General features: G+C 39.1%; 2 protein-coding genes across 2 annotated transcripts; both read right to left on the reverse strand.

Moving 5' to 3' along the window:
• Nucleotides 1–1448: 1448 nt before the first annotated feature.
• Nucleotides 1449–11973, reverse strand: barx2 (BARX homeobox 2). The gene is made up of 4 exons (XM_026193392.1): nucleotides 11557–11973; nucleotides 6009–6324; nucleotides 3243–3327; nucleotides 1449–2511 (listed from the first exon to the last, which is right to left on the reverse strand). Exons 1-4 carry the CDS (start codon nucleotides 11741–11743, stop codon nucleotides 2224–2226), a joined length of 876 nt encoding a protein of 291 aa, XP_026049177.1. The 5' UTR covers nucleotides 11744–11973; the 3' UTR covers nucleotides 1449–2223.
• Nucleotides 11974–15483: 3510 nt separating this feature from the next.
• On the reverse strand, nucleotides 15484–23726 carry rbm7 (RNA binding motif protein 7). Its single transcript, XM_026193433.1, has 5 exons — nucleotides 23490–23726; nucleotides 23032–23194; nucleotides 18360–18435; nucleotides 16070–16163; nucleotides 15484–15891 (listed from the first exon to the last, which is right to left on the reverse strand). Exons 1-5 carry the CDS (start codon nucleotides 23580–23582, stop codon nucleotides 15520–15522), a joined length of 798 nt encoding a protein of 265 aa, XP_026049218.1. The 5' UTR covers nucleotides 23583–23726; the 3' UTR covers nucleotides 15484–15519.
• Between the last annotated feature and the right edge of the window lie 3995 nt (nucleotides 23727–27721).

Here is a 27721-nt window from a genome sequence, read left to right on the forward strand (position 1 = left end):
AGTTACAAAGAAATTCAACAATACTTCCTTCTTCCATACTTCCTTGCCTTCTATAGATTAATAAGTACTATATGAAGCATGCTTAAGAGTGTTTACACAAGGCGTAAAAACCCAGTGTACATTACTCAATGTTAACCTGTGCTGTTGGCTTAAGAAATCACCCATGTCCGGTATCAGTCACTAAAAATACACTTAAGACTGTTCCTGACTCGCTCAGCGACAGAGAGGAGCCCTTAGGTGCACTACGGGCCATCGTGTTCTCTGTACAGATAAAAGATGATAAATGTCACAACACAGCGTTTAAATGCTTTGTTCGCTTGACTGTGATTTATGATGAACTTTGACTGCTTTTAATATATCTTCAAAAGCTCCAACAGTAATGGATCTGCCTGAACTTCAGTCTGACAAAGCTACTGTAACTGCTTGATTTAGACGTGCTTAACATGACGTGACGGTACGTTTAGAAACCGGATCCTCTGGGTGATTTTCATTTGGTTGATTTAACTTTATAAGAGATGCACCAAAACAAACAGCAGAACTCGTTTGTGGTTGCAAATATGTAAATAGAATAAAAACTTTTAAAGTGCATTACATTGTGCTGTTCTGGACTTTGGAATTGAAGGTTTAATCAAAAGATAAAAAATTTATTTTAAAACCCTTATAGCCCCACACGTGGGAAATTTTTGTAGCCCTCTGCATTTGATCCATTCACTCAATGAAGCAGTGGGCAGCTGCCAAACTAGCACCCGGGGAGCAGTGTGTAGAGATGGCACCTTGCTCAAGGGCACCTCAGGGTAGCTGTTCGGTGGATTCAAACCCCTGACCTTCCTGTCATGGGGCAACCTCTCTACCTACAGAGCTCTCACCACCCATAATTATAAAAAACCTGTACCTCAGTAAGACCACACAAAGCTTGAACGATAGCTATTTTATTAAGTGCATTTACGTACATAAACACACACTTGTATATAGTAAAAATAATTTTACACAAACCTAAAAAAAAAACAAAAACAAACAACAAACAAGTTTACCAAACAAGCATTATATACATCGGAAAAATACTGCACGTTTCATCTTAAACAATGACAAATAAACGTAAATCTGCAAAACTCAACAGTCGAAACTCTGAAACATTTGAGATCTGTAACAGAACAGCGCAGAGTTTGATGTACATGGAGAAGTCACAGGCAGTTTAAAACTGTTATTTTAATTCAGGTCTAACGTACCAATTGGGGTAATCATGCAGAGCCTGCAGGCTGAAGACATATTGGAGACTTTATATGTGTGACGGGTATTGACGTGTGAGTCTAAACTGCTTTAGAGTTGTGGTTTCCTTGTGGTTGAAAATCATATGTACTTTCATTGAAAAAAAAAAATCAGGAACAGCTGAAACATCACATATATATATATATATATATATATATATATATATATATATATATATATATATATACTATTTTTCATCCAATCCAATTAAAAAACAGCAGTTTATATACTTGTTCATACGTGTATATATTTGAAAGACCATATGTTTTCTACATGTTTCTATTGCATGATACAGTGTATGGCTTGGCAGAAACATTTCCTTTGATCTTTGAAAAAACAAAATAAAAATGCAAGCTTATATGAGCAAATAATAACCAGAGCTCTACAATCTGACTCCAAACTAAAAAATAGAGGTCTTCTTGTCTAAACTTTACAAATCCGTCTCGAAATATGGCACTTACAGTTAGAAATGATTATAAAAAATATACTGCATTTGATATTATTTTATTTAAAAAGCTTTCCTCTGAGACCAAGAAGGCACTGTAACCGTTTCATATTACAGAGTTTTGGCAGTGAAGTAATGTATAATACAAAGATTCATAGACACCTTTTTAATAAGGCATTGGTTGATATTTTGGCACCAACGATGACTGCTGAGATACACGTTAAGGCCAGACCGACCTTTTTTTTTTTTTTTGATTACTACTCCTTACGCTGCAGGCTGAAGGCAAAAGGTTTACCAGTGCAATCAGTATTTATGGAGATTTGCTCTCAGTATGGCACAATTTCCAGTGAACGAAAAACTCAATGCTACACTGGGTAAAAGCTCTAGGCCACTAACGTGAAGCCGACGATATAGCTAAAGCAACTGGCTCTTAACACCACACAGGCTTTTTTACAGTGATCCTGAGGCACTATCTGTTTTCAGGTTGGCATTAGTCTTTGGTTTGTTCTTGCTTAGCTGGCTGTGTGAGTTTCTGACACAAGGAGTGGCAGCTCTCGCTCGGATCCCTCCACTGCTCCGGCTGGATTGTGACTTTCCGAACTGAGATCTTGAGGTTCCAGTTGGGGTGCTTCTCCTCCACTCTGAACCACCGCCGCTTTCTCAGCTAATCTCCTCATCCTCTCCTCTTCTTCAATTTTCAGTCGCCGCTCTTCAGCCTCTATTTCCTCCGTGGTGGGAATGGAGTTCTTCTTGGGTCTTCCCTTGGGCTTAGTCGGAGCCTCGTGACCTCCTTTGAGCACCTAGGATAACACACAGGCGGTCTTAGTGGACTCCTCTGGTGATAAATGGCAGCAGAAGTCAAAGGCAACGCTTGCTATTATAGTAATTAAGTGAAGACATATCGCTACTGGCTCCGCCTTGTGCACTCATTTATCTTTAACGATTTCAGGTCTTTTTTGTTCTCTCAGTTGTTGACCCTTCTACAAAAAGTGTTTGCTCTCGCTGCCGTCATCATCAGTCACACTACACTCTGCCTCTCCGCACCCTCCACTTCCTTCCATGTTGCTATATTTACTTAATATTGTAGCATAAAATAGTAGCAGCAAACATTTCTAAAACGGTGGTGTACAATGAAAACAAAATAATCCAAAATGAAAAGGAAGCAAAAAACAAATATTACTGGCCTGCATGCAAAAAGCATTCATAATAACACATTCAGTTTTTGTACTTAATTACAGATAATCCTTTTTCTCATAAAAGAATCAAACAACATTTAATCAAAATGCTTTTGTCCAAATAATCTGAATTTAGATTTGATTTACCCAAAACTAACATTGCCTTTGGCTTCAGTATTATTACTTTATTGGCTCATTTTGGCAAAGAAGATCATACACATTATTGCCAGTTGCAGTGTTAGTATAAGACGTTGTCATTTTTCCATTTCCACTACCGACGGCCTTTCCAGTTAAGAATATTTGTTGAATCTGACTTGTACAACTAAAAACACATCAAGCTTTACTTCAGAACTTACCATTTTCTTCCACTTCATACGCCTGTTTTGATACCATGTCTTCACCTGAAGCTGTGTGAGACCAAGCGACTGTGCCAGGTCTAACCTGCAGAAGCACAAAAAAAACAAGATAAAGTTTACTTATGTATATATTTTAGTGTGCTTGTTCCAGTACAGTCCTGGAACCTATCCAGGACATATATCATTACTGTTGGCATGCTTTAAACATCAGTTTCTCTTCACACGAACACAAAAATGAAGAAATCTTGACACTAATTGTGCTCTGTGAATTATAGACTATGATTTCAACTATATAATGCAATTTCATGCCTAAAGGTTCACAACACTGAAAACTTAAAAAGAGCGTTAGGCCACACTCTGTTTAAGCATCTCACGCCAGAGATTATATGCCAGGAACTCCAGTCTGACACTGTACACCTGCAGCCATCTATGCCAACATCGGTAATCCCATCATAGCGCTCGTAGCTGGATAATTGAGACCGTCGGAGAAAATTCAGAATGCATCCACCACATGTGGTGATCCATGACTAATAGGGCTATTTGTTGGTGTGTAATATAAAACCTCAGGAAGGGCCAGATAAAGTGGACAAGGCATCCATTAGTAGAAAGAAAAGTTCTTTTTTTTCTTAAATGAGATTTCCTCTTCCCTGATCTTACTCCAGGTCTTTAACAGCCAGATGAAGGATTTTTCACGACCAGCACCCCCCAGGGACAGGAGCTGACTTTCATTTGATGGTGATAGTGAAAACCAAGACAGCAAAAAAGAGAGAACAAAATCTAAAAAACAGAGCTACAGAAAAACAAATCCCTGAGATTCATGGATCTATCTGCATTACCTTATACTAGACAAGAAGCATGTGTGTCCGTGCGTGCCAGTGTGTCTAAAAAGACAAGACATGAGGGCAATTGAGCTGTCCATCAGATTTCTATAGATGTAGAGTAAAAACTGGAGGCTAGAAACAGTAATTGCAAAAAAAGCAAAACACCCCAATTATTTATAGTCATTAGTTCTCAATGGGGAAAAACCACACGCACACAGCAGTACAAACAGTATCTGAGTCACTCCCTCCAGGCCACTGCAAGGCCGCCATTTTGTTCTGTTCTCACACTTTTCACGGGACTCCTGGGTGAAACTGAATACCTCTTAACAAGGCCGATGATGATAAAGATGACGATCATTAGAACACTTGTAATAATACTCGGAAGTGTAACAAAATCATTACCGCTCCGCGATATAAATACTTTAAAGTCGTTTTTTTTTTTCAGGAATATTTTTGGTTTTGCTTCTGTCCGCCCCCGCGCATACTCTCAGTTCGAGACCGCAGAGATTCTCGGCCAAGAAAAGGGAAGAGGGAAGCTAAGTTGTCTTTGGATCATAACAAACCTAAGTGAGGCGCATGCCACACCTTTGATGTGGGGTTTTAAAAGGGGATTTTCTCTGTTGATGTTTTTCCACTACCTGGGTGTTTAATTAATTTTCAACACAGTGTCAGAATCGGATATTTTGACAGGACACAGTATTTTGGCACAGTATTTCATACGGGTAGTTGGTTTTTGATCACTCAGTTGTACTCTGCCTCGGGGCCTCTGCTTAAGATGAGGCATGGCACCTTTCCAGCAGCTCCAGGCAGGCAAAGATGTGATACATTAAATTAAATAATGCATCGTGGGAGTTTTCCCCATGGAGAGGATGTAAATGGAATGACAAATAAATCTGGTTTAATCCAGAAATGCTAATTTATTTTTAGATCGCACGTAGCACACAGTTACACTGCAATGAGTGCAACGAGGACGATGCGTTTGCAACATGTTCCTGCAAAGAGGAGCTATGTCAGTGTGTAAACAGGTGAACATGTTGCAGCAGTTATTTACGTTTTTATCACCACTCTCTATGCATATTAAAAAATGAATAAGGGGGAATAAGGGGGTACAGAGGTGCACGAAATCTCTACGTGAAGGTTCACAAGCAGCTTAAAATTCCTGCTGCACATGTGAAGCTGCTTGGAGCGCTTTAAACAACATTTATGGCAAAATGCTCTTCTGGCTTATAATGGAAAAGCAGCCTGCAGGCCAAATATAAAGTCGAGCTCTACAGTTTTAACTGGAAAAAATACGGTCCCAAAAATGACCCGTAGAATGGAACTTAAGACACAGATATTACTTCATCTTATTGTAGAAAGCTTAATGCACTTTATGTACACCTGCAGATGTGTGAAATGATTGGCAGTAAATCAGTGTAATACATTTCTGTTTGCTTGTGTTGGCCACTGTCCCTGTTTCACTGAATAAGGCAGTGTTTGGTTGCTGGGGCCTTTTGCTGTTCTAGAGCTCAGGGTTAAAACGTTACTCGTGTCTCAACTAGAACGCTGAGGTAATGCTTTGGCTTTGACGAATTCACATTACATGAGACATGCCCCACAGGATAAATCAAAACTTATGATGCTGGGTTAACCGCCACTTGATAATTGCATCTGTGGCTTTGTGGATGTGCTCGAGGGTGCGCACGTTATGCACTTTCAAATTTTGCTTCGTGTAAGTTCGCATGCAGGTTGTCAAAATGCTATGGCTGAGTTGCACTTATATCACACTTGCTGCTGGTGCATTCTCGTCAACTGCATGTAGAGGTTACCTCTGACGCTTCAGAGGTTTGATTTCTTTTATGTAAAATGTTGGTGCGGATGAGGCGAAATCGTGACTTTGTTTCGTTTATGGGCTTTTATGTTGTGTGTCGTTTCAGTCAGATTTTAGTGTCTGCACCATACTGACCTATCAGGAGTGGACAAGTACTTCTGCTTCTGGAACTTCTTCTCCAGGCCCATCAGTTGCAGCTCAGTAAAAATAGTACGGCTGCGACGTGGCTTCTTCAGGCGGGGTGTGCTGCGCTCAGTCTCCGACTCGCTGCTGATACTGAGGGGCGTCTGGCTGGGTGACAGCTCGGAGCCTCTGGGATGCTGTGGGGAAAGCAGTGGCAGATGTGGATGGGCAGCGCCCGGAGAGGACGGCTGCGGGACGTGAGCAGGCAGGTTGGGCGGCTGCCTCGTGATCACTGAGAGGAGCGGGTAGGCACGTAGTGACGAGGAGCCTGGACACAAACATAGAGAAATGCATTAAAGTCCAGTAGTTAGAATACACATCCTTCTGAATCACCGCAGCTTTCAAAGAGAGCTATTTTGGACTGCTCAGTCACCTCGGTTATACCATTATCGACCGCCTGTAATTGCTTAGACAGGTTCGTTTTTAATTGGCCAGCGTTTGCCGTGAAAAGTGTTTTGGTTGTGACCTTCCTCATGTAGAGGGCTGTGATCCCAATGACGCAGGCTGTGTTTTACACTGATCCTCTGAACCGCTCAAATGACTGATTATTTTTCAGAGGTTGTTAAGCGCTAACTGCTTCCCAACACAAAACAACCACATGCACACCCACACACAGAGACGAGTGCAGGCACAATAAGCTGTAATAAAATCTAAAAACTAAATCGGACACCACTCAAATAATAAACTTTTCCCCTCTCTTATGTTCTCTCCCACTCTTGCAAACTACACACACACACACTTTTGCTCTCTATCAGAGAAGACAGAAGCAGCAGACGCCAGAATCAATAAAAGCAGCACTTGTCTGGAGCCTATGGGGGAGAGATGGAGACCTGGAGGTTAGCACAGAGGATGCAGTGGGTCACGCAAAGCAAATATAATATCCGCCAGAGAAAAAAAATCTACACAGCTTTAAAGAGTAAAACCATTCCCTTAACCAGAAATCACACTCAATCTGAGCATGGTGCAGGCTGTAATGCACGGGCTGATAAGGAACAGTGGAAAGGGCACAAGTGGTATTATGGGAGTAGATGAGGAAGATACGGAGAGGGATAAAATGCTCCAGTGGCAAGGAAAAAATAGCCAGTTGTCACACACGGAAACGCCCAGCATGTGTGTTTCTGGGTGCCTGTGGCAGATTTGTCTTCTTTAGCTTCTCGTTAACCAATAGACAACCTCAACGCAGTGAAATATATATGCCAGAGCTGACAGAAAACATACTGTCTGAACTTTTTCTGTATGTTTTTTCAAGGTAGGTGAGAACAACATGAACCCAGAAAGAAAATGGAGCACACTTTCTGAATCTTACGGTTAAATGAGTCATACATACAGAGACTTAAGCTATAAAATGTGCATCAATTCAGTTAAACCTCTCTGTTTAATTATTAATTAACAGCAAGCATGCCACATTTAAATGCATATACGCACAGCCACTGTTGCCTTCCAAACGAAGAAAGGCACATACACACATGACACTCTGCCTCAGGCTCATCGTGACATCATGGTAAGACACTGAGGTCATCGCTAATCCTCCAATGTTAGATTGGTGGTATTGCAACAAGTCTAGACAAGAAGACCTCTCTTCTGTCCTTGTATGAGCTTGCCATATATTCATGTTTCTTTTACATGGTTTCTGTCTTTCGCTCTGTATCATATCTATGTTTGTTTGAGTGACTCATCAGAGATAATAAATACATCATACATATTTACTGAACTATAATTTACAGGAAAAGTGGACCGTGTCAGTCACTGCTGTCCGACAAAAGAACACACTTTTGTTTGTCTTCACAACTAAAGAAAATCTTGTGTCAACAAAACTAAACGGTGTCTACCGAGAGTCCCCCAGAGGTGAGACGACTAACAAAGAATGGAGCAAAGAATGCTAGCCCTCATGGTGACTTTCCACTGACAGTAAAGCCATCCCTCTGACATGCTGTTGACAAGTGCCAGTGTCCTGTCAATAGTCTACAAATAAACTGTTTGAGTAGTTGCAAGAGCGCAGTTCAGCTCCATGCAAAAGCACACTGATACTCTTGATAATCACAGTTGGAATGCAGGCACTGGTACAAATGCTTGTAGTAACCATTACAGAAGACATACTTGCTAAGAATAGATCAAGAAGAGCAGTTTGTTAAGCACTCCTTTTGATACCAGCTGTTTTCTCTATTGATAACATGGTTATTATGACATAACACTTACTGAAAAAAACTTTATTTTGCACTCATTTTCATTGAGTGAAGAGCAAGCGTGTTATTTTTAGAACTACACGGAAAATAGTTTTAATGCCACAATTTTAATGTCACAACCTGGAACTGCCTGATGCCTATCATAACATCTACACTCCTTCTGTCACTTGTTTTCTTTCCTCAATGGTGAGGAAGTATGGGTGAGTCATTGCTTTGCTATGACAAGTGTACGTGAACATTTGACATGTTCTGCATATAAACTATCTGATGACATCTAGGATGTTGCTCAATTAATTGTCTTTCTTTTTTGCTTGTTTGCTTTTGTCCTCGCTCCTTGAAAACAAATCAAACACTGCTGGGACAACCTGATGTAGTTTCTCTGTTTTTCCTCAGCCACAAATATTTAATTTCCGTTAAATTCCTCTAATCCTGACTGATCATAGGAATTTAATGGTCCTTCTCGGAATGTACCAGAGAAAAAATTTCTTGTATCTTATTGAGCGTAACTGTGTAAAAGTGTTTTTGCTCTAAGAGAGTCAGCCCATCTATCAAAAAGCATCGCGTTAAACGTGCTAAGCATTTAGCCTGAAACCCGATCTACAGAGGTGGCAGCAGAAATTAGCCCGTAGCATCAACTACTTTTAGAGACAACTTATTACTTATCCTTTTTAGAAACAGAAAAATCTCATGGCTATGCAGGAATGACAAGGAGATGACAAGCTGTCAAACATTATCCTTAACGGAAGATTGAAGACGTGTGTGCATTTTCTCTTTGTGTGTATGCATACTCGCCTGTGTGTGCCGACATGGGTGTAATCATACTGCTTAACTTGACTTTATGCTTAATGGGAGACTTTATTGTCTGCAGCAGATTAAGTTTTAAGATGGGATAAAAACCCTTTTGCTCACTTGGATTTCTCCTATAAGCCCTCAGCCAGTGCTAAACCAGTATGCAGCAGCCCTTGGGCTTCACACTACTCTTTTTTTCATTATGTTGTCAGGTGAGATTACACCACAGTTGATCTTAATCTCTCTCACCTCTTCCAGAAAACACCACTAAAAGCCCTACCCTAGGTCCTGCTGAGAGATGGAAAGCCAAATGAAATATTGTAAGCTGCCATTCTGCTGCTCACTGCTCAGCACCAGGTCAAGGCTCATTATCTCAGATCCCTCTGTAACTCACATGGAACAAATTCTATGAATACTGTACACCATTAAAAGCTCAGTTTATTTAACATTGGGAGGGGGGGGGGGGGGGGTGAAGATAAAAACAACAACAACTCTCAGAATAAATGCACTGAGAACATTAAGGTGGTATGTTTAACTAACACTGGAGCAATTAGAAAAACAAAAAAAACACAGTAAACTAACATCTCATTTGTCATCCTGCAGTCAACATTGATGGCATCACTGTCTTTCAGCGGCCTCAACTGGCAGCAGGAGGCTATAACATCTTTTCCTTCACAGAATGAAGAAATCAACTTTCACTGTTAGGGGGCCATTCAGCAGCCAGCCACCTCTCTTTGGCCCAGGACCTCTAAGCCTGCCAGCTTCCATATCAAGCTCTAAAAGCCATTGATGTTGGAGAATATACTGTGTCTAACACCCCCACAGCTACAAATAAGTAGTGGGCACAGTGTTCTGATATGCAGGGCGGGTTACACTATCCATCCGAACAGAGGGGTGCCAAAGCCCAGTCATAGTGCCTTCTAGCATACACCAACCATATCAGAGGGATGAGGGAATCGTTCCCCCTATTTTTATCCCCCCCATCGCTGTCATCATCAAATTGCAGTGGCTATTATTTCAGGCTCTAGAGCAATTATCCTAATGGTTACCAGAGCGTGCAGTAGCCTTTGAGTTGTTGTGATTCAGTGGAAAATACAAGTTAAGAGTCAACAAAAAAGTTGTGTTTTTGTGAAAGGTAACATGGTGTACCATGAGATCTGTCAAACTGTAGTTTGGTTCAGCGACTACAAGACACATTTAAGGGGCTGTTTTCAAACTGACTTCAAATCAATGGTCTATCTATCTATCTATCTATCTATCTATCTATCTATCTATCTATCTATCTATCTATCTATCTATCTATCTATCTATCTATCTATCTATCTATCTATCTATCTATCTATCTATCTATCTATCTATCTATCTATCTATCTATCATCTATCTATCTATCTATCTATCTATCTATCTCATTTCAGCAGCATGAGCATGAAATACTAAAACACACTAAATAACCTCAAAAAGAGCCACGGTTATTCGTTTAAGTCATATAATTTAGCTCTATATTTACTTCAGTATTGGTCTAAACACACCAGTATACTGTATTATTATTATTATTATTATTATTATTATTATTATTATTATTATTATCATCATCATTAGTGTTTTGTTTCCTACAACTTTTTCCATGTTACTACATCTATATTTCTAGCAACACATAATCATTTATCATCATTTAATCTGTAAATACCCACCGCGTAAGGGACATTGAGGGCAGCATTTGGCAAGCCAGAAAACTCATATTCATCAAAACAAATGAGATAAAATAGACTGAAGGTTGGCGCTTAGTTATGACGGGTTTCTAGCGTTAGATTTTTCTTTATCGTTTACTTTATCTGCTGCGCTCTTCGTTGACCTATCAGTTCAATCATTTATCCGCTCGATAAAAAAAAGTTCTTAAGCATCATTGAAATTCACTGACGAATGGACTTGAGTTTCAACACCAAACACTTAGCTGATATGAAACGATTTATCATGTAAAGTTTAGAATGATGAAGATGAAGTCACTGTTGTAGCAATAATAGAAAGTCCAGACTAACTGTGATTAAACGACACTAGAAAACAAATATGCAAGCCTTCAAAGAGATATGAAATCTGGCAATGCAATAATGTTTATATATATTTTTTTATTTGTACTATCGTATCAAATCAATTATCTATCTATCTATGATCATTAAAATAATAATAGAGTAACTGAACACAATGTGGAGCTACGTTACCATATTGTTCTGTCAACACAGACGCATAATCCTCATCACCATTGAGTGTATGTCGAGTTGTACCTGCCTAATATACCTCAGCCTGTGTACAGGAAATAACAATTCACCAATCACGCGACATTTAAATATATCATATTATTCTGATTATTATTTAAATTTAAAAAATCGATTACAGTACTGAAATACTATGTAAGTGTTTCCATTTTATGCGTAAAATTATCTGCAACCTACTAATGAGTGCGTCTCACATATATTTTAAAAATATCTGTTAACTTTATTTCTTTCCCAAGTAGACGGGAGAAACGTCTTACCCGAACACGAATGAAGAGGCTTTGGTCGAACAATGAGTGAAGGACACACCGAGTAGAGAGAGAGTTTCTCAAAATAATCACATGTCTCCTTCGAGAGGATCTCGTCAATCATGAAAGTCTTGTAGCGCCGCCTGGCAGCTTTCAGCTGCCCAGGGGAGGAGAGCCTCAACTCGGCTTGACAGTGCATGATCTGTCCCTGTGCGTCGTGCGCAATCGTCGCTGCACAAAGTCTTCAGTAATTTCTAAGCATATGAAGCTTCAACCGTCTTTAAAGCCGACTGTTGGAGTTCATGCGTTAAAACAGCTCATTGCTTATCTTTAAAAATGAAGTTTAGCTTTCCCTGAAGTGTCCCGGTGAGGATCGCTAGCCTTTAACTTGAGCTGCGCAGAGCGGTGCAGCGGTAATGAACTCACTACAATCTGTGCTCACACCCACTGCTATATAAACCATCCCTTAACACAACTCTGCTGCTCTCTCTCTCTCTCTGTCTCTCTCTCTCTCTCACACACACACACACACACACACAACACACACACACACACACACACGTACTGTACATACAATACCTCATGCCCGCATAAAAACTTGTTTCTCTCTCAGCTTTATTTTGCGGACTAGCCCACAACTTAGAGCGCAAGAGTAAAACCACAGTTTCCAGAACAGAAACTAATATTATCATTAGAGCTATACTATTAAAATAATATTAATATACCTATCAAACTCATACATTTAATATTATTAGCAGTGTTTCAGGTCAAGTAGACCTCGGTTTTCAGGCTAAGATTATTTATTAACACAAAACTGGTGGCGCTTCATGATTCACATGAAATCATTTGTAATTGTCTTTAGCTGTAGACTAGTGCGTAAGGATCTGTCCGAGAAACCGCATGCGGTGTAGTCTATTCGATAGTTTGTTTTATTCACTCTATCACAGGCTATAACCTCGGAGAACCATAAGTTCATTTATGTGGGAATGTCGGGATAACTTCTTTCTTTCTTTCTTTCTACATTATACGTTTTATACAACATACAGTTATGTGGTTTGTTATTTCTTTAAAACTATTTAATTATTTATATACACCGCAAAATCATTTTAATTTTTAACAAAACAACAGCATCAACAACAACCGTAATAATAATAATAATAATAATAATAATAATAATAATAATAATAATAGCACATAAAGTATATTTTACTTTAAAACGGTAAACACAAGAATTTATGCTATAACGGACCCCAAACCTTTTGTGGTTACAGGCCATGTCAGTTGACTTATAGTCATTATTCATATCGCAAACAAGCTGCGGCAGGTGTAATTTATCACAAATCAGCATGCATGGCAGGATCATACACAAAAAGTCTTATTAACAGTCACTTTTCAACAAAATTGGCTTCCACAGAATAAAAACATCCTTGTTCCTGCTTGGCACAGAATTCGTTTGGTTCAACGGTGAAATCTATTTTAAGAGAAGTATAAAGGTAGGATGAGTGTCAGCCACGAGCTGACAGCTCTGGCATTAATGCGTGGAAGGCTATAGGCACGTCCAACTCGCACAAACTAATCTCTGTATATTTTCTCAGTGTTTTATTTCCCTGTAATCTTCATTTTAGAATTGTTATCACACAGAAAAGAAAAGACAAAATCTAATTTTTGGCTACTCTTTTGTTTTTAAGTCCACTAACGAATAACTGTTTAAAAGAAATAAGTTTAAGAGTGCTTGCTGCATAATTTGATTTGGTTTTTATTTTCATTTTTTTTTTTTTTTTTTTTTTGTGTACGTTATGATTGTAATAAAGTGAACAACAGTCTTCTGGCGAGAAAGGCTAGTACAGATAGTTTCAAACTGTCCGAAAAACGTCGAAAAGTCGGTGTCCGGGGGAAACAATTATCACAACAGGAAATAAACTGAACCCGGTGGCAACTCGCACCTCCACAGCCGCCGTGTCCAAAGTGTGGAGGGGGGAAATGTGGGACCTCTGCACGGGAAGCTCAGCTTTCTCTTTCAGAGGGTTGATGGCTTGATCAAAGAGGAGATGGAAACAACTGCTGAGGTGTCCGCAGAACACGTTTTACTTTTTAAGTCGTTGATGCACGAAAGAAAGAAGAAAAGTATTCTCTGGTGATATAATTTCTGAATATTTAAATGTATTTAACTTTACTTGTGATTGCAAATAACAACAGTAATATTAAAGTCAAATGAGATTCAATACATTGAAGGGAGTGGAGGTAGATTTAGTCCCCGGTGAACCCAGCAACCTGAGGTGGTGCCAAGCTCCTGCAGTCACGGCTGCAGGCATCTTGTCAGATGAGGCGGGGCACGGCTACAGGGGAGGCAGAGTCCCTTGGTGTTTGCAAGCGGATCATTTCAGGAGGCACGCTTCTATATAAGTCCACACAGCAGCGGCTACCGAGCGGCCTCTAATCCGCCCGCTCCAGAGCTGGAGACGCCAGGCAGATCAACCAATTAGAAGAGTTATGCCGCAGCCCGAAGCGTAATAAAGGCCTTCCTAGTACTGACACCGAACAGAGGATACTCTCTATTAGAGCGATTTGGGAGCATCAGGATGCAATCAGACGATAGGTAGATTACAAGCAAGTCAGAGCTTAGTTCAGAGGGTGCAAATACAGCTCTACTTTTGGACTCTGGGAGATTTACTGAGGGATCTAGTTGTCGATATTGCACGGGAGCCGCTGTTAGTGGCATAAGCGCTTTCGGAAGGGTAATTATGACATCTATACAGACATTAAGTGATTTGACGACCACTGCACGAGAAACAGACCGGGACACAAAGCCTGATCGCACCGTCAGATGGTAGGGATCAAAGTCCTGCTAATTTTAAGTTGGAACAATGAACTACCTTTCGTTTCTGCGAAGTCGCACAAACCTAAACCTGTGCCACTTGCTAACGGTGAACAAGAACCGGTTACGTGGGACTCTAGCGAATAAGCAGTAAACCCAAACATAACTGAATGTAGTCAAGAGTACAGAATGAGTGTCAAACCTATGTATAGACTTGAAAGCATCATGAACTGAAAGGTCAAATAGGAGCTGATCATGTGGCTCAGTTATATTTACCACCTTAATTGATTCAATAAAAGGATGTGTGTGGCGCCACCTGTAGATTACTTCATAACCCACTGCACAAGCATATTAGTTACACGAGGTCCATTTATAGGTGCAGATAAGGCCTTGTGTGCATTCATTACAGCATGTAGCATCAACATACAATAGCCTACTTACTTAACTTAGCTGCATACACAAAGAGCTGTAAATAGGTTCACGATGTAGAGCCAAGAGCCTAAAGTATTTGAGTTGTAGCCAGATGAAAGACAAGGCAGCAGTCAAATGAAAAGGGCTTTATAATAATAATGCAAATGTTCATTTTAAAACAGTCTTACACATAAGAGTAAAAAAAAATTCTGGAAAAGAGCAAGGTTAGACGATGTTACAATCAGAAAAAGTCAGTGCCCTGTTGTAGTAAGTGGTGCTGGTGGAATCTGAAAGTTATTGTTCTTTTTTTGCAAAGTACCTGAAGATTTTCGTTTTTAACTATGGCAGCACCGTTTAAATATTATCTGCATAACATAAAAAAACTGCCCAATTTCTTTTTTTAATACTTTCCCCCCTCGTATTCTAAAAATCGCTACTAATTATAGCTTTTGTCCTTGCTCTCATGACAAAATGACACCCTACAAAATATCTGCAACGTCTGTGATGAAAAGCTCACACGAAAGAAGAGTACAAATTTTAAAATGCCTTAAAAGTAAAATAAAAATAATTAAAAAAATGTGTCTAAGGCATGAGTTATTAAATCTTAAAACTGATAGGATCATTACAAACAACCTGAGTATACACAATAATGTTTTTCTACATAGTTCATCATCTTTAGAAAAGTGTCCTCAAATCTGAAGAACTTAAGTCTGTACAGAATTAAATTTTTTTTTTTTTTTTTTTACATCTCAGTATCGTTGCCATCTACTGTCTTGGTAGCCACGGTTGCTACCCCTATCATCATATGGTCTATTGCCGCCTCTGTTGTCATAGTGACGGTTGCCACTCCTGTTGCTCTGGTGTTGATGATGGTGGTGGTGGCTCTCTCGGCCGTGGCCGTGTTGCTGATGACGGCCAGAGCCCGGCTCCTCCGCGTAGCGCTGGCTTCTGCCAGTGCTGTTATTCTGGGATGCGTGATGCCGATAGGGAGTATTGTCATGATGCCGTGAGTCACCACTGGTGGACTTTCCACCTCCAAACGTCTGCCGCTGCGGAGGTTTTAAGGAGCCGTTTAACTGGTCCATTTGCTTCATGTGAGTCTGCCACATCATGTTGTTCATCTACAAATGGAGGGAAAATAAAAAGTCCTGTTTTACACACGGCTTACATATTGACTTATTTGTTACACAATAACAGAGCTAGTTGAACATAAAAGAAGCCAAGTGCAATCCTTGAATAACGCATATGAATTCTGTCCATTATGGCAATACAGTATTGTTTTTTGAAATAGAAACTTACCATGGCATGCTTCTGCAGATTATCGGGAGAAGAAAAGGATCTCTGTATTTGGTGTGGAGGAGTATATGGTGGAGAGCTGAATTGGGCTGGGGTTCTGTAGGAGTGTGGAAATAGCAATTTATAAGGGTCTTCAAATAAGATCAACATTAAGTTTTTATTAGAACTTTTTCTATTTTGCTTTTCTACTTTGAGCACTTAAAGCCCTTTTTACTACAAGCCTCATTCACCTATTCACACACAAATTCATGAGTGCTTTGGTCCTAACTAAGCAACACACACTCTGGATGCATTGGGGGAAGCTCAGTGCTTAGTGTTTTGCCCAAGGACACTTGAAGACTTGAGTAGCTGGTGATTGAACCGTCGACCTTTGGATTTCCAGATGACCCGCTCTATCTCCTAATCCACAGCTGCCCCAACAACTTACAGTAACTATTGTAGTTGAAGGGACCAGTGACTGAGGAGAACTTCAGTGTCTACGTAAACTTCAAACTACTAGAAGGTTCTACCAAAGCTGCTAGTTACTGCAAGGCTATAGGACAGCACCCATGACCACATAAGTTATTTTTAACATCATTATATTATATTATTATAATTTATTATAACTAGTTTTGCAGGATGAGCCAAAAATTATATTGGAGTACTTCACTGACCCACTAATATAAAAATCAATCTACCTCTAACAACAAAATAACAAAAAAAACCTACAAAACATTTCGCAATTTATAATTTACTTTTCTTTTAGAAAAAGATTGCGGAAAGAAAATTTCACTAGTTGACTAATTTTAAATTAACAAAATATTTAAATTGAAAATTGAAATTAACAAAATATTTCAAATTGACCAAAATCTGATGCATGAGGTTAAAAACTGGTTTTAAAAGTAGTGCAAAAGTATGCAACAGCCATTTGAAACAGCTAGCTTCCTTCTTTAATGATTACATCACACTTCAAATGCTGCCGAAGTGTGTGACACTTTGTGCCACAATACACACCCACAATATCGGATTAATTTGCCAAGTGTGGGTAATGTTGGCAGTGCCAGCACCAGCCCCTCCCATTGCACACTAGCACTGACACACCTGTGCAGAATATCATTAAACATCACTCCAGTTTAGTGGCTATGCCTGCTTACTCAGATGCAGCCTGCATACAAACATTTTCACTCATTTTCTATGTAATCCAGACGTACACCAGTTTGCTCAGCTGTCATCTGTGTACTTTGCACCTTGCTTATTAACAACATCTCATAGAGAGACAGATGGGGAGAGAGAGAGGCTGATGTCTAATGGGAATCAAAGCAAATGACACAGTACGTTGATTAAATAAGAACATACTTGTTTCTGGCACCAACAGCAATATGTAAATGTCTACTAACTTAGTCGTGTGCACTCCTGTTTTCGTCTTCTCCAAGTGTAATAAAAATTATAAAGTTATGTGACTGGCTGGGACAATTCTCAGAATATTTGGGTCATTTTCTCATTTCCATTATCTACTCACAAACGTGTTTTCCTGAAGTGATGTAATGGAATAAGGCAACAACGACCAGTTCATGGTTTCCATGTGTTTACATCTGCACTTTGACAGACCTGTGCCAATGACTATATTCGTGTCACATGGACCACGTGGCATACATTTAGAGTTTAAATATGACTATTATCTTGAGGAAATTTTCGCCTCTACTACCATGGAAGGATATATTTGTGACAGATTAGAAATTATCTGGTGACTGTGATATCCAAAAGAACTAGGCATCACAAACATGAGCTTAACTCCATTTTCATTTCACTTTACAACTGAAAGATGCTGCTTTCACCAAACTAGCTTTAACTTGCTAATCAGCATAGGAAGAAATTTTAATGACTATTATTCATTCCATTTTACAGCCATACAAAAAGCAAAAGGGTCGTAAATCTTATATACACTTATGATTGGATAATGTTTTTGAATTCTTTAGTCCAACAGTCAGCCTGTTTTGAACAGCCTACACAATTTTTATTCATTTATTCATTAACTTTATAATTCAAAGCTCAGGTGCTATAGTAATGGTGACTTGAAGCACCTGACTTAATTCTACTACATCACAACTGTAGTTAAGTGTGACTCCAAAGTACTGATTTGTTTTGGGGGGGTTTGGTGACATATTACCACAGTCTCAATGGACTTTATTTTTTTAATGAATATTTTAATACTTGACAGTGAAACTTGTTAGTCTTTCCTCTTATTAACAGCATGTGAGCATCTTAATTGGTACAATAAGATGATAACTTTTGATGCTGTGAGACACTCTCTTACCTCTGGCCATGGGGATTTGGGGTACTTGCAGGACTTGAATTCTGTGAGCTCCCTGGATTGCTGCAATGACTGCTGCCTATGAGCGAGCAAAACAAAATTTATATTAAAAAGAAGAAAGCATATATATATACTTGATCCATACCAAATGATATGACAAACACACACTCTTTAAGAAAAATAAATATCATTGCAGTAATCTTAATATATTAGTAATATAGCAAATGCATGTATGCCATTAGGTTACTATTGTTGTTTTGTTGCTATATAAAAAAAAATTAAACTTAAAATGAATTGAATTAAACTCTTTCCCCTAGCCCCTCCTACAAGTGTTAATTAATCTAGATGAAAATGATAAGAAAAACTACCAAGGATACCAAGACTATAAACATCTATACAGCCGTCGGGAATTATTTTTAAAATACTTAAATCCTTACAAATCATATATATTACATATAGTAGCTGACTCAAAATGAATGGCTAAATTATGGCTATGTTACGTGCATGTTTTTGTTTGTAAATCAATTTTAAGTGCAGTGACATTTTTGAGGTCACTGGAACGTGTTATTACGCATATATGTAAATAACTGTTGATCAAAATGTGACACCTATAGTGTCTGCAATTGACTACTTTGTCTTATACAATGACTCACAAAGCAGAAGAGCAATAAATATATAGGATATAATTCACATAGAATTAATAATATTGATCATAATAAAAATATAAAGTTAACATATGTCTGTGTTTTCATACATGAGCAAAGCACCAGACACTAGTTGACACTAATTCATGCAATTATATAAAAATCATTTTAAATGACCCTAAACACTGACAAGCACAGAAAACTAACTATACTTTATACACACACTACCCCGTAGCTTTTAATGATATAGCATATTGTATTACTAGATTTACAATTAAATTATGTGAACACCTAACTCTCCAAAATACTTAACCAAAGCTTTAAAATAAATCTTTGTGGTGTAAATGCCACTAACATTTTCTTTTTTGTCATCAGCCTTTTAACGAGTGTTGGGGAGTAACAGAATACATGTACTGGCATTATGTATTTAAAATACAAAATATGAGTAACTGTATTGCGTTACAGTTACCGTTTAAAAGGGTGGTATTCAGAATACATTTACTTTGTTGAAATAAATGGATTACACAGCGGTCTTTTCCTGTTTCATATGTTAGGCTATGCCCTCTCTAGTTTTGCTAATTCCACACCGGCGGAAACCCAAACAAAACATGCATTAAGAGGCTCTAATGTCTGTGTCTCAATCCCGCGGCCCATGTCACCTCTACTTGCTGCCCGCACAATAGGGCTGCCACGATTAGTTGACTAGTCATGATTACGTCGACTATCAAAATCGTCGACGACTAATTTAATAGTCGACGCGTCGTTTGAAGCTTTGTAAGATCACAAAAGGAGCAGGAATAAGTAGTAGGATTTAAGAGTGGCAGCACGGTGGCAAGGTGGTTAGCACTGTTGCCGCACAGCAAGAAGGTCCTGAGTTCAATTCCACCATCAGGCCGGGGTCTTTCTGTGTGGAGTTTGCATGTTCTCCCCGTGTTTGCGTGGGTTCTCTCCGGGTACTCCGGCTTCCTCCCACAGTCCAAAGACATGCACAGCTTGTGGGGATAGGTTAATCGGATAATCCAAATTGCCACTAGGTGTGAATGTGCGAGTGAATGTGAGTGCGAATGGTTGTCTGTCCCTGTGTGTAAGCCCTGCGACAGACTGGCGACCTGTCCAGGGTGTACCCCGCCTCTCGCCCTATGACAGCTGAGATAGGCTCCAGCGCCCCCCGCGACCCTGAAAAAGGATAAGCGGAAGCGAATGGATGGATGGATGGATTTAAGAGTGTAATAACGGACTGAAACAGAAGATGGCAGTACTGCATGTACAAGGATGCCAGCTGCCGTTAAACCCCGAAGAAGAAGTAGCTCTGTCCCAGAATTCAAAGCGCAGCCCTGCTCAGTTTCTAACAATGGCGGCAGCTAGTTAGTTTTAATATTACTCTTATTATTCTTTATGGGTCACAAAATAAACGTTTAACATATTTTCAGGCGAGAATGTAGCTGTGTAAATCTCAAATATCTGCTCAGTTTATCAAGACACCACATATTTTCAAAAGCGCTCCGACGTTTTCAGAGATGTCTGTTACCCACTAGCTCGATAGCTAGCCGGGGGCAAAGCTCACTAGAGCCGGTGTGAACACCGGACTCCCGGCAAATCGTTTTCAAACCCACCACCGTCTTTCGCTACTCAGGTTAAACATATAGAAGTCACTTAGAGAACTTTAAAATGTTATTGTTTGGCTTTTTTTTAGTATTTTATTTGTTCCTGAGTAAATCGGTTTGGCTGAGATTAAAGTTGTAGTTTTTACACAGCTGAATAAACGTCAAGCAGACAACTGATTATCAGAAGCGTGAGATGCTCGAGAATATACTCCAGTGTCCCGTTATATTTTAGATAGCAAGGAGCTTATTAAACTTCACCGAAACAATCTGCAAATTTCATTAAAATTTAATAAACTATCATCTTGTCTTTATTTTAAGTTAGCACATACCTTAAACACTTAAAGCTGTAAGCTAATGATAGTTATATAAGAGCAGATGCTGCTGGTGCAATAAGCTGTACGTTTTACACCCAATGGATGCATGATCTGATTAGTCGACTAATCGCAAAAATAATCGGTGACTAGTCGACTATCAAAATAATCGTTTGTAGCAGCCCTACCGCACAATGACGTAAATATTTTAAAAAATTATTATTCAAAAAATAATTGAATATACAGGCGTAGCCATAAAGAATGTAGCCTCATGGGCAGTGTAGTCCGTGCTGCAGGGAGAATGGACTGCCGTACCCGTTATGTGTCTGTGAGCGAGGGAGGGAGAAAAAGGAGAGTCGAAAAGTACGAGTTGTCACCGAGCAGAAACGTGAAATGGAAGCATGTAAATATAATAATAACCACTGAAGCCAAAAAGAGTGCCTGACGAGCCCAGTTGTAAATAAGCTATTTAGACTCAACTGTACACTGTGTTCACATTTTCCTCCGAAACAATAAGTTCAGTTGGAGCAGCCTTTCAACGCCTCTCTCTGTCTCTCGCTAGCAAAAGTTGACGCAGACAACAAAGTAAAGATAGTTTTCGGCTACGAGCCCAACACACAACCCAACGTATTAGCCAGAGGTCCCTGCTACTAAAAGTGCAGCCTTACCTAATGTCCACCCTACTGTTATTCATTTTATATTAAGATTTAAATCTAGTTGGTACTGGTATGGCAAGCAACCTTCAGTAATAGTAATAAATCACACAGCAATAGTACATTGTACAGTGTAGTTGTAAAAAGCATGATAATATATTAAGTAATCCAAAGCCTGTTTGCTTTACATGTGAAATTGAAGTTATATTTGAACAGGCCCAAACGGGCTACTGGCTTGACAGCTAACATGTTTTTTTACTGGTCCTTGGCCGTCAGGCATTTGGTTAAGTCGCAAAGGTTTTGGAAAATTGGGTTGGGTCACACACTTCACTAACACTGCCAATAAATATCTGATGTGCCAAGAGGAAATACATTTTTTCCATGTGAAGTAATATTTTAAAGGGACAGGTTTGTCTTTGCTCTGGGCTTTAGAGGCAGTTACGCATCTAAATAATATTGGTTCTTGTTGCCTAGTTTTGCAGACATCTGCATAAAAAAATGTATGGCTTCTTATGAGCACAATCAAAGTAAACACCACTTGAAATTGTGGTGCTTTACATGCAACATACCACATGTGGAAAGCACAGTGTGTGAGCAGTTTTAGACAGGAACTAACTCTACCTTTGCTCATTTTTTTAAACTTAAAATTTAAAAAAAATAAAGAAATAGTAAAATAGTTTACCCGCGTTTAGTCTTGTGCATTTGTATTCCTTCAATTAATTGTAATGAAACAATCACAAGTGATGTTGGCTACCATGTTTATTGCCAACTATGTTTAGAGGAGTTAACTACCCAAAATGCTACAGCTACACTATCTAGTAAAATAGTTCCATACCCAAGTGCTGATTTACATGGTTAAATATAAATGTATACTAAAAATTACTTTCTGGAGGAAAACTTTGCAAACAAGGCAGTCTGCATTTCAGAGTGAGGTAGAATTATATAAGTCAGACAATGCAGTGAAAAAGAAGTGATACAACTTTTAACTATACTGTCTCATCCTAGTACCTTGTCTGAAAAGACATATCTTTATATGTTAAAAAGTCAATGCACAATCCATTCTAAGACTGAAACCCTTTGGTTTTCCGTAGACTTGAGTGATTTAATTCAACTACTAAGTCGCTCAAGGTTTTGTCTCACTTCTATTCCTTTTAACCTACTATGCACACCGACAACTGTGCACAACACCGAAACCAAAGAATCCCTATCGGGTGTAGGGTGTGGTGGTTACTGTACATGGGTCATTGCTTTTCAGTAACACTAACAGTAGTTTACTCAAGTACTGACGTCTACTTCTTTGCGTGAAATATGATGGTCGCAGCTTTGTCTGTGATAGCTTTTTAGTTACTTATTTCTGGATAGTCAAACATTAACTGAAACGTTCAGTGTTGAAACCACATAAATGCACAAAACACGTTGAAATATTTACGTCATAATTCAAAGCAACAAAAATGCCAGCTCACCTGATCTGAACTGCACATGGATATTTCTCCCATTCAGCATGGTTCCGTTTAGTAGTTGCACGGCGTAGGGCACGGACACGTCATGTTTGTATACGGCAAAGCCAAACGTCTTCTGTCTCCCATCCGAGTCCTTTGGAATTTTGGTTTTGACAAGAGGTCCTGCCTGCAGAAAGGATCAACGAATTTCGTAAACAAAAGCTTGTGATCAACGGCTAAAGCTAACGACAGCTAACTAGCTAGCTACTGTGATTCGGGGGTGAAAAACCACTACACACAACGCATGTGTAAAACACCAAAAGACATGTAAACGAGACACATTTGTTACCGCACAATACAGCTTACAGCTCCACGTGTTAGTACATTCCGGTGACTTTATTTGTAAGCGGTTTCTGTGCCACTAGCTAGCTATTATGCTACCAACAGTTTCTAGTTTTGTGCACAAGTGGCGAAAGCAGCACCTGTAAAAACAACTCGAACAAAAGCTCCTCCGTCACTTTAGTATCTAGGTTTCTTATGAAGACGGTGCGGTCCGTTTCCTCCTCTATTCCCATTGTATTTAAGCAAATCCCAAACCACTGTTAGCAACACAAACGCAAAAGTCCAGCCAAATTCCACTGCGACACACAAAAAGCGGAAGGCCAATCTTGCCGTAAAGTAAAACGCGTTATCCTTTCAACGGCTCTTTCACGACATCCGCATACTTTTAATTTCGGGCCTTCACAACGTATATTTAAAAACATGCTATATTCTAAATTAATATACATAATAAAATTTTAAATGTAATGTATTATATGGCACTTCTCAACAAAAACACACACCAGGAGAGCTGCTGAATTAATGACAGATTTTATACAAAATTAAATCGCTGCACGTTAAATTATAATCGATTTGTTTGACAGCCAAATTTGTAGTCATGCAATATTGTCGCACGTCACTGACCACGTCACTAGGTTGGTTGTGGATTTAAAGAGGACAAGAAACACTACATGTCGCAGAAGCCTAAATTTATTTGAATATGTTTTTTTTTTATCTTTGCATGTTCAGTTACAATTTTTCTTTTACTTATCTTAGAACTGTAATAGGAGGCTAGGGTTCACATTGGTATCACAAGCTAAATCCGATACATTATGTTAATAAAATGCAGAAATATAATCATCAAAACACGTGAATTTTACTGCTCACATAGTGGTTACTTAATAGCTATACTTGACCACGCAACATTAATAGTAGATGACTATTATCTAATTTTATTCATGCTTCTGTGAGACAGAATATGTTGTCAGTTTTATACCAGTTATTATTAATATTATTATAAGTAGTATTTACTTTAAATCTTGAGATAAAAAAAAAAAACTAAGCTGTTTAAATTCTAATCTGCAGTTGCAGGACCTCCTAAAATTGAAAAACCTTTATTAAAAAACAGATATGGTGGTGTGCTGTTCAACCCTTTTTTTCTGAGCCGACTTTGGGACTTATGACGGCAGGAGAAACACAGCTATCACTGACAGTGTTGACACTGTTAATAGAGAACCAGCATGAAAAATGACCTTGAAAGTGTGACATTAAAATTAGTTATTTAATTAGCTAAATATTTAATTAACTGCTATTAATAGGCCTTTGTCACAGTAGGAACAACATTGACATTAATTATTGAGTTATTCACATACTGTGACATATTCAATTTTCTTCAGTGAAATCGACAGAATACTGAATACTAAGAATACAGCTGGCCTGCAGATTGAAATGATTAGCTCCCACAAATGACTATCATATTTGCAGACATCATTTTCACCTGTTCTTTTTACCAAATCATTTTAAGTCTTTCTAACTAATTTATTTTTTTTATTAAAAAATCTGTAGGTCATTGGTACATGCTCTCGAAATAAGTGCATCTGATGGTGGTGATCTTGTTATAGTGGAGGTCAGGCAAGCAGCATGACAGGCTTTACTCTCATCTTAATCAGATAATTTTACAGTCAATGCCAGTCCTCCATATTAATTAGACCAGTTTAAAATATAATGACTTTCTCCTTCATGCCCCGGGAAGCTTTTCACAATTTCTGGTATGATTAAGCTTGAGTGGCAGAAGCAGGGATGGTCTATCATTCGCAATTGGAAAAGCAGCCACCCACCCACCTTTTGATTTTGTATATAGGAAATTTGTGGACTGCACACTAAAAAAAAAAAAAAAATCCATACCTCCATTCATGTATCTGTGAGACATTGTATGTAAGGTGGTGTTTCCATCACTTCTGTTACTCATTTGGCAATAAACACTGCAATTTAACACCAAATCTTGGCTGTCATCGGGTCTCGGGGGATCAGTGCTGTGTTGCATAGCTGTAAATGCTTGATGTGTTCGGTACACTCCAACAAAATGCTTATGATTTATAGTACTGCAAGGTTGCAATGGAAGCAATAAAAAAGAGCCTAGACCATAAAACTACACCTGTGCAGTATGCTATTTGATGACTAAAGCCCTTGAATCTATTTTTGGATCCAACATTGCCATTACCCCATACATCTCCCTGATGCTATCCCACCCCTACCCAACACTATTGGAAGGAATTCAAGAAACCACTGCAAGAATAAAACACAGGACAAAGTGTGCAGTGATGAGGGAAATGGATAAATGAAGAGCAAGATGAAACAGGCACACCCGCTAAATCTGTAAAAAAGCTCATTAGAAACCCAGTGGGAAAAAATGCATGCTTTCTAAACCGAATTAGATATGATTTAAATAATTAACATTGCCTGAAAACAACCATTTCAGTAATTAGACAGCACTAAATACTGTAATGAGCTGTATCCTGACAAGTGTGGAAGTGTAGCAGTAGATGGCAGCATTGATCCAGTGATAGTGGGTTGACAGAGCTGCTTTTTATCTGCAGGCATGTGAGAGGGTTCCTGTGCTTCATAGAAAGGAAGGAAAAAAAGAAAGGGGAAAAAACAATGCCAAGAGAGTTTCTTTTTCTTTTTTAAGTGGAGGACTTTAAATCTATTGTCATAGGAATACTCTCTTTTATGTTTCTCCTTTAGCCTGCAGCCCACTTTCAGGTTTCTTCTAACTTTAAAGGTTTCTAAATGGGCTGATATTTCCATCACAGAAGCATTTTTCTACATTTTCAGGAACGTTGCATTATGTGGATACCAGAAGACTTTTTCTATTGTTGATTTAAGTATAAGAAAGGTTCACTATCGTGTTTGCCAGTCTGTACATATGGCATGATGGTCAGCAAAACTAAAATTTAAAATCAGGAAAGCAAGGTCCCAATTTGAAATCATGATATTTAACTTAAATCCATCACCTCATACCTTTACCAACATTAAGGTTAATGCATTCATTTCTTTTTATATGACTAGGTTTATGCCTTTATGTTAGACTTGGCTGCATTGGTTTAATTAATAGGGGAAGAAGAAAAACATGACAAAATGGGAACAATGCTCAAGGGCAAGACAAAATCCAAATGTGCAGTTGCCAAGGGGGAAAGTCACAGCAGGATCCCAGAAATAGGCCATCAGCAGCCACCCATGGTCTGGTCATATATGGGTGAAATCTTAAGGCCATTTAGCCACACAAGGCTAATTCTGCATCTGACCTCTGCCCTGGAGCGTTTGTTGTGACTGTGAAGCGATTGACTGGTGGCTGCGCACATCCTTGTGTAACACCAATCTTTCCTTTAGGCAGAGCATATACACAGCACACCCTTTCGCTGCCCTTCCCCCTGTTCATTAATATTCATAATTCATGTGGAATAAAGTGATTCTGGATAATTAAATAGGCATGAATATTTGTGGGATGAAAGTTTAGCTGAGCCATCCCTCTTCGGCAGCGTGATGTCACAGGGCGGCTTCAATGGATTCAGCACACACACACACACACACACACACACACACACACACACACACACACACACACACACACACACACACACACACAGCTTAATGGCCTCTACCTTTTAAAGTGCAACTCAGAGCTTATCCAGCAGTAGCTCCCACCTATATGTAATCTTATTTTACACCTCCTGATCCGAGATTTAGCAGAATCAATGGACAGAGATGGTGTTTGTGTGACTCCTGTACTGCCAGTAACAATGTATGGATCAATTACACTTAAATCCACAGAGCAAGGAGAACCGGTTTTGTGCTAGATGCCATTTATTATTCAGGAGTGCAGAACAACAGTAGTGGTGCTGTACTTTGTGGAGACCACGTAGAATGCAAATGTGCTATGCGTGTATGATCCTGCATGGAGGTGACTCAAAGATTGATGGATTACAGCACATTAGAGCGGCAGAAAAGCTGCAGTGCGTATAGTCAGCCAAACAAGTTAAGCATTAGTCAGTCTATTCATTTCTGCAGGATTGTTTCAAGTATTAGGTGCAAGTCTTCGGGTATCCTGTCCTTACCTTGAGACATGCATCTGAGTCTCTCTGTTACACACACGCAGAGAAGATCTGAAAACTGGCAGCATGCCACCCCGTTTCAGCAGCCTTCTAAAACAAATGGATTCAAAAAGCTTTGGATGGGGTGTCCAAGCCGCTTTGTTACTTCACAGCTTTCTCTGTCTCTGCAACATGCTTGTTATCGCAATATCAGAGCTGCATGTTGCTGCCGCCCTGACATGCTGCGACATCATTTTCATTTCTGTGATTCCCTACTCATGGTCTCCCTCTCTCTCTCTCTCTCT

This window comes from Astatotilapia calliptera, chromosome 14 (genome assembly GCF_900246225.1).
Source record: "Astatotilapia calliptera chromosome 14, fAstCal1.2, whole genome shotgun sequence".
In the NCBI taxonomy this organism is placed as follows: domain Eukaryota; kingdom Metazoa; phylum Chordata; class Actinopteri; order Cichliformes; family Cichlidae; genus Astatotilapia; species Astatotilapia calliptera.

Bases quoted from the DNA above. Each gene is read 5' to 3' on its own strand.
- barx2 (XM_026193392.1), bottom strand. From the start codon at position 11,743: ATGCACTGTCAAGCCGAGTTGAGGCTCTCCTCCCCTGGGCAGCTGAAA. The intron at 6,325-11,556 runs GTAAGACGTTTC...GTTTGTGTCCAG, and splicing joins GCCTCTTCATTCGTGTTCGG to GCTCCTCGTCACTACGTGCC. The intron at 2,512-3,242 runs GTAAGTTCTGAA...GTGTTATCCTAG, and splicing joins GTATGAAGTGGAAGAAAATG to GTGCTCAAAGGAGGTCACGA.
- rbm7 (XM_026193433.1), bottom strand. From the start codon at position 23,582: ATGGGAATAGAGGAGGAAACGGACCGCACCGTCTTCATAAGAAACCTA. The intron at 23,195-23,489 runs GTGCTGCTTTCG...TCCTTTCTGCAG, and splicing joins TGTTCGAGTTGTTTTTACAG to GCAGGACCTCTTGTCAAAAC. The intron at 18,436-23,031 runs GTGAGCTGGCAT...GCTCGCTCATAG, and splicing joins CCATGTGCAGTTCAGATCAG to GCAGCAGTCATTGCAGCAAT.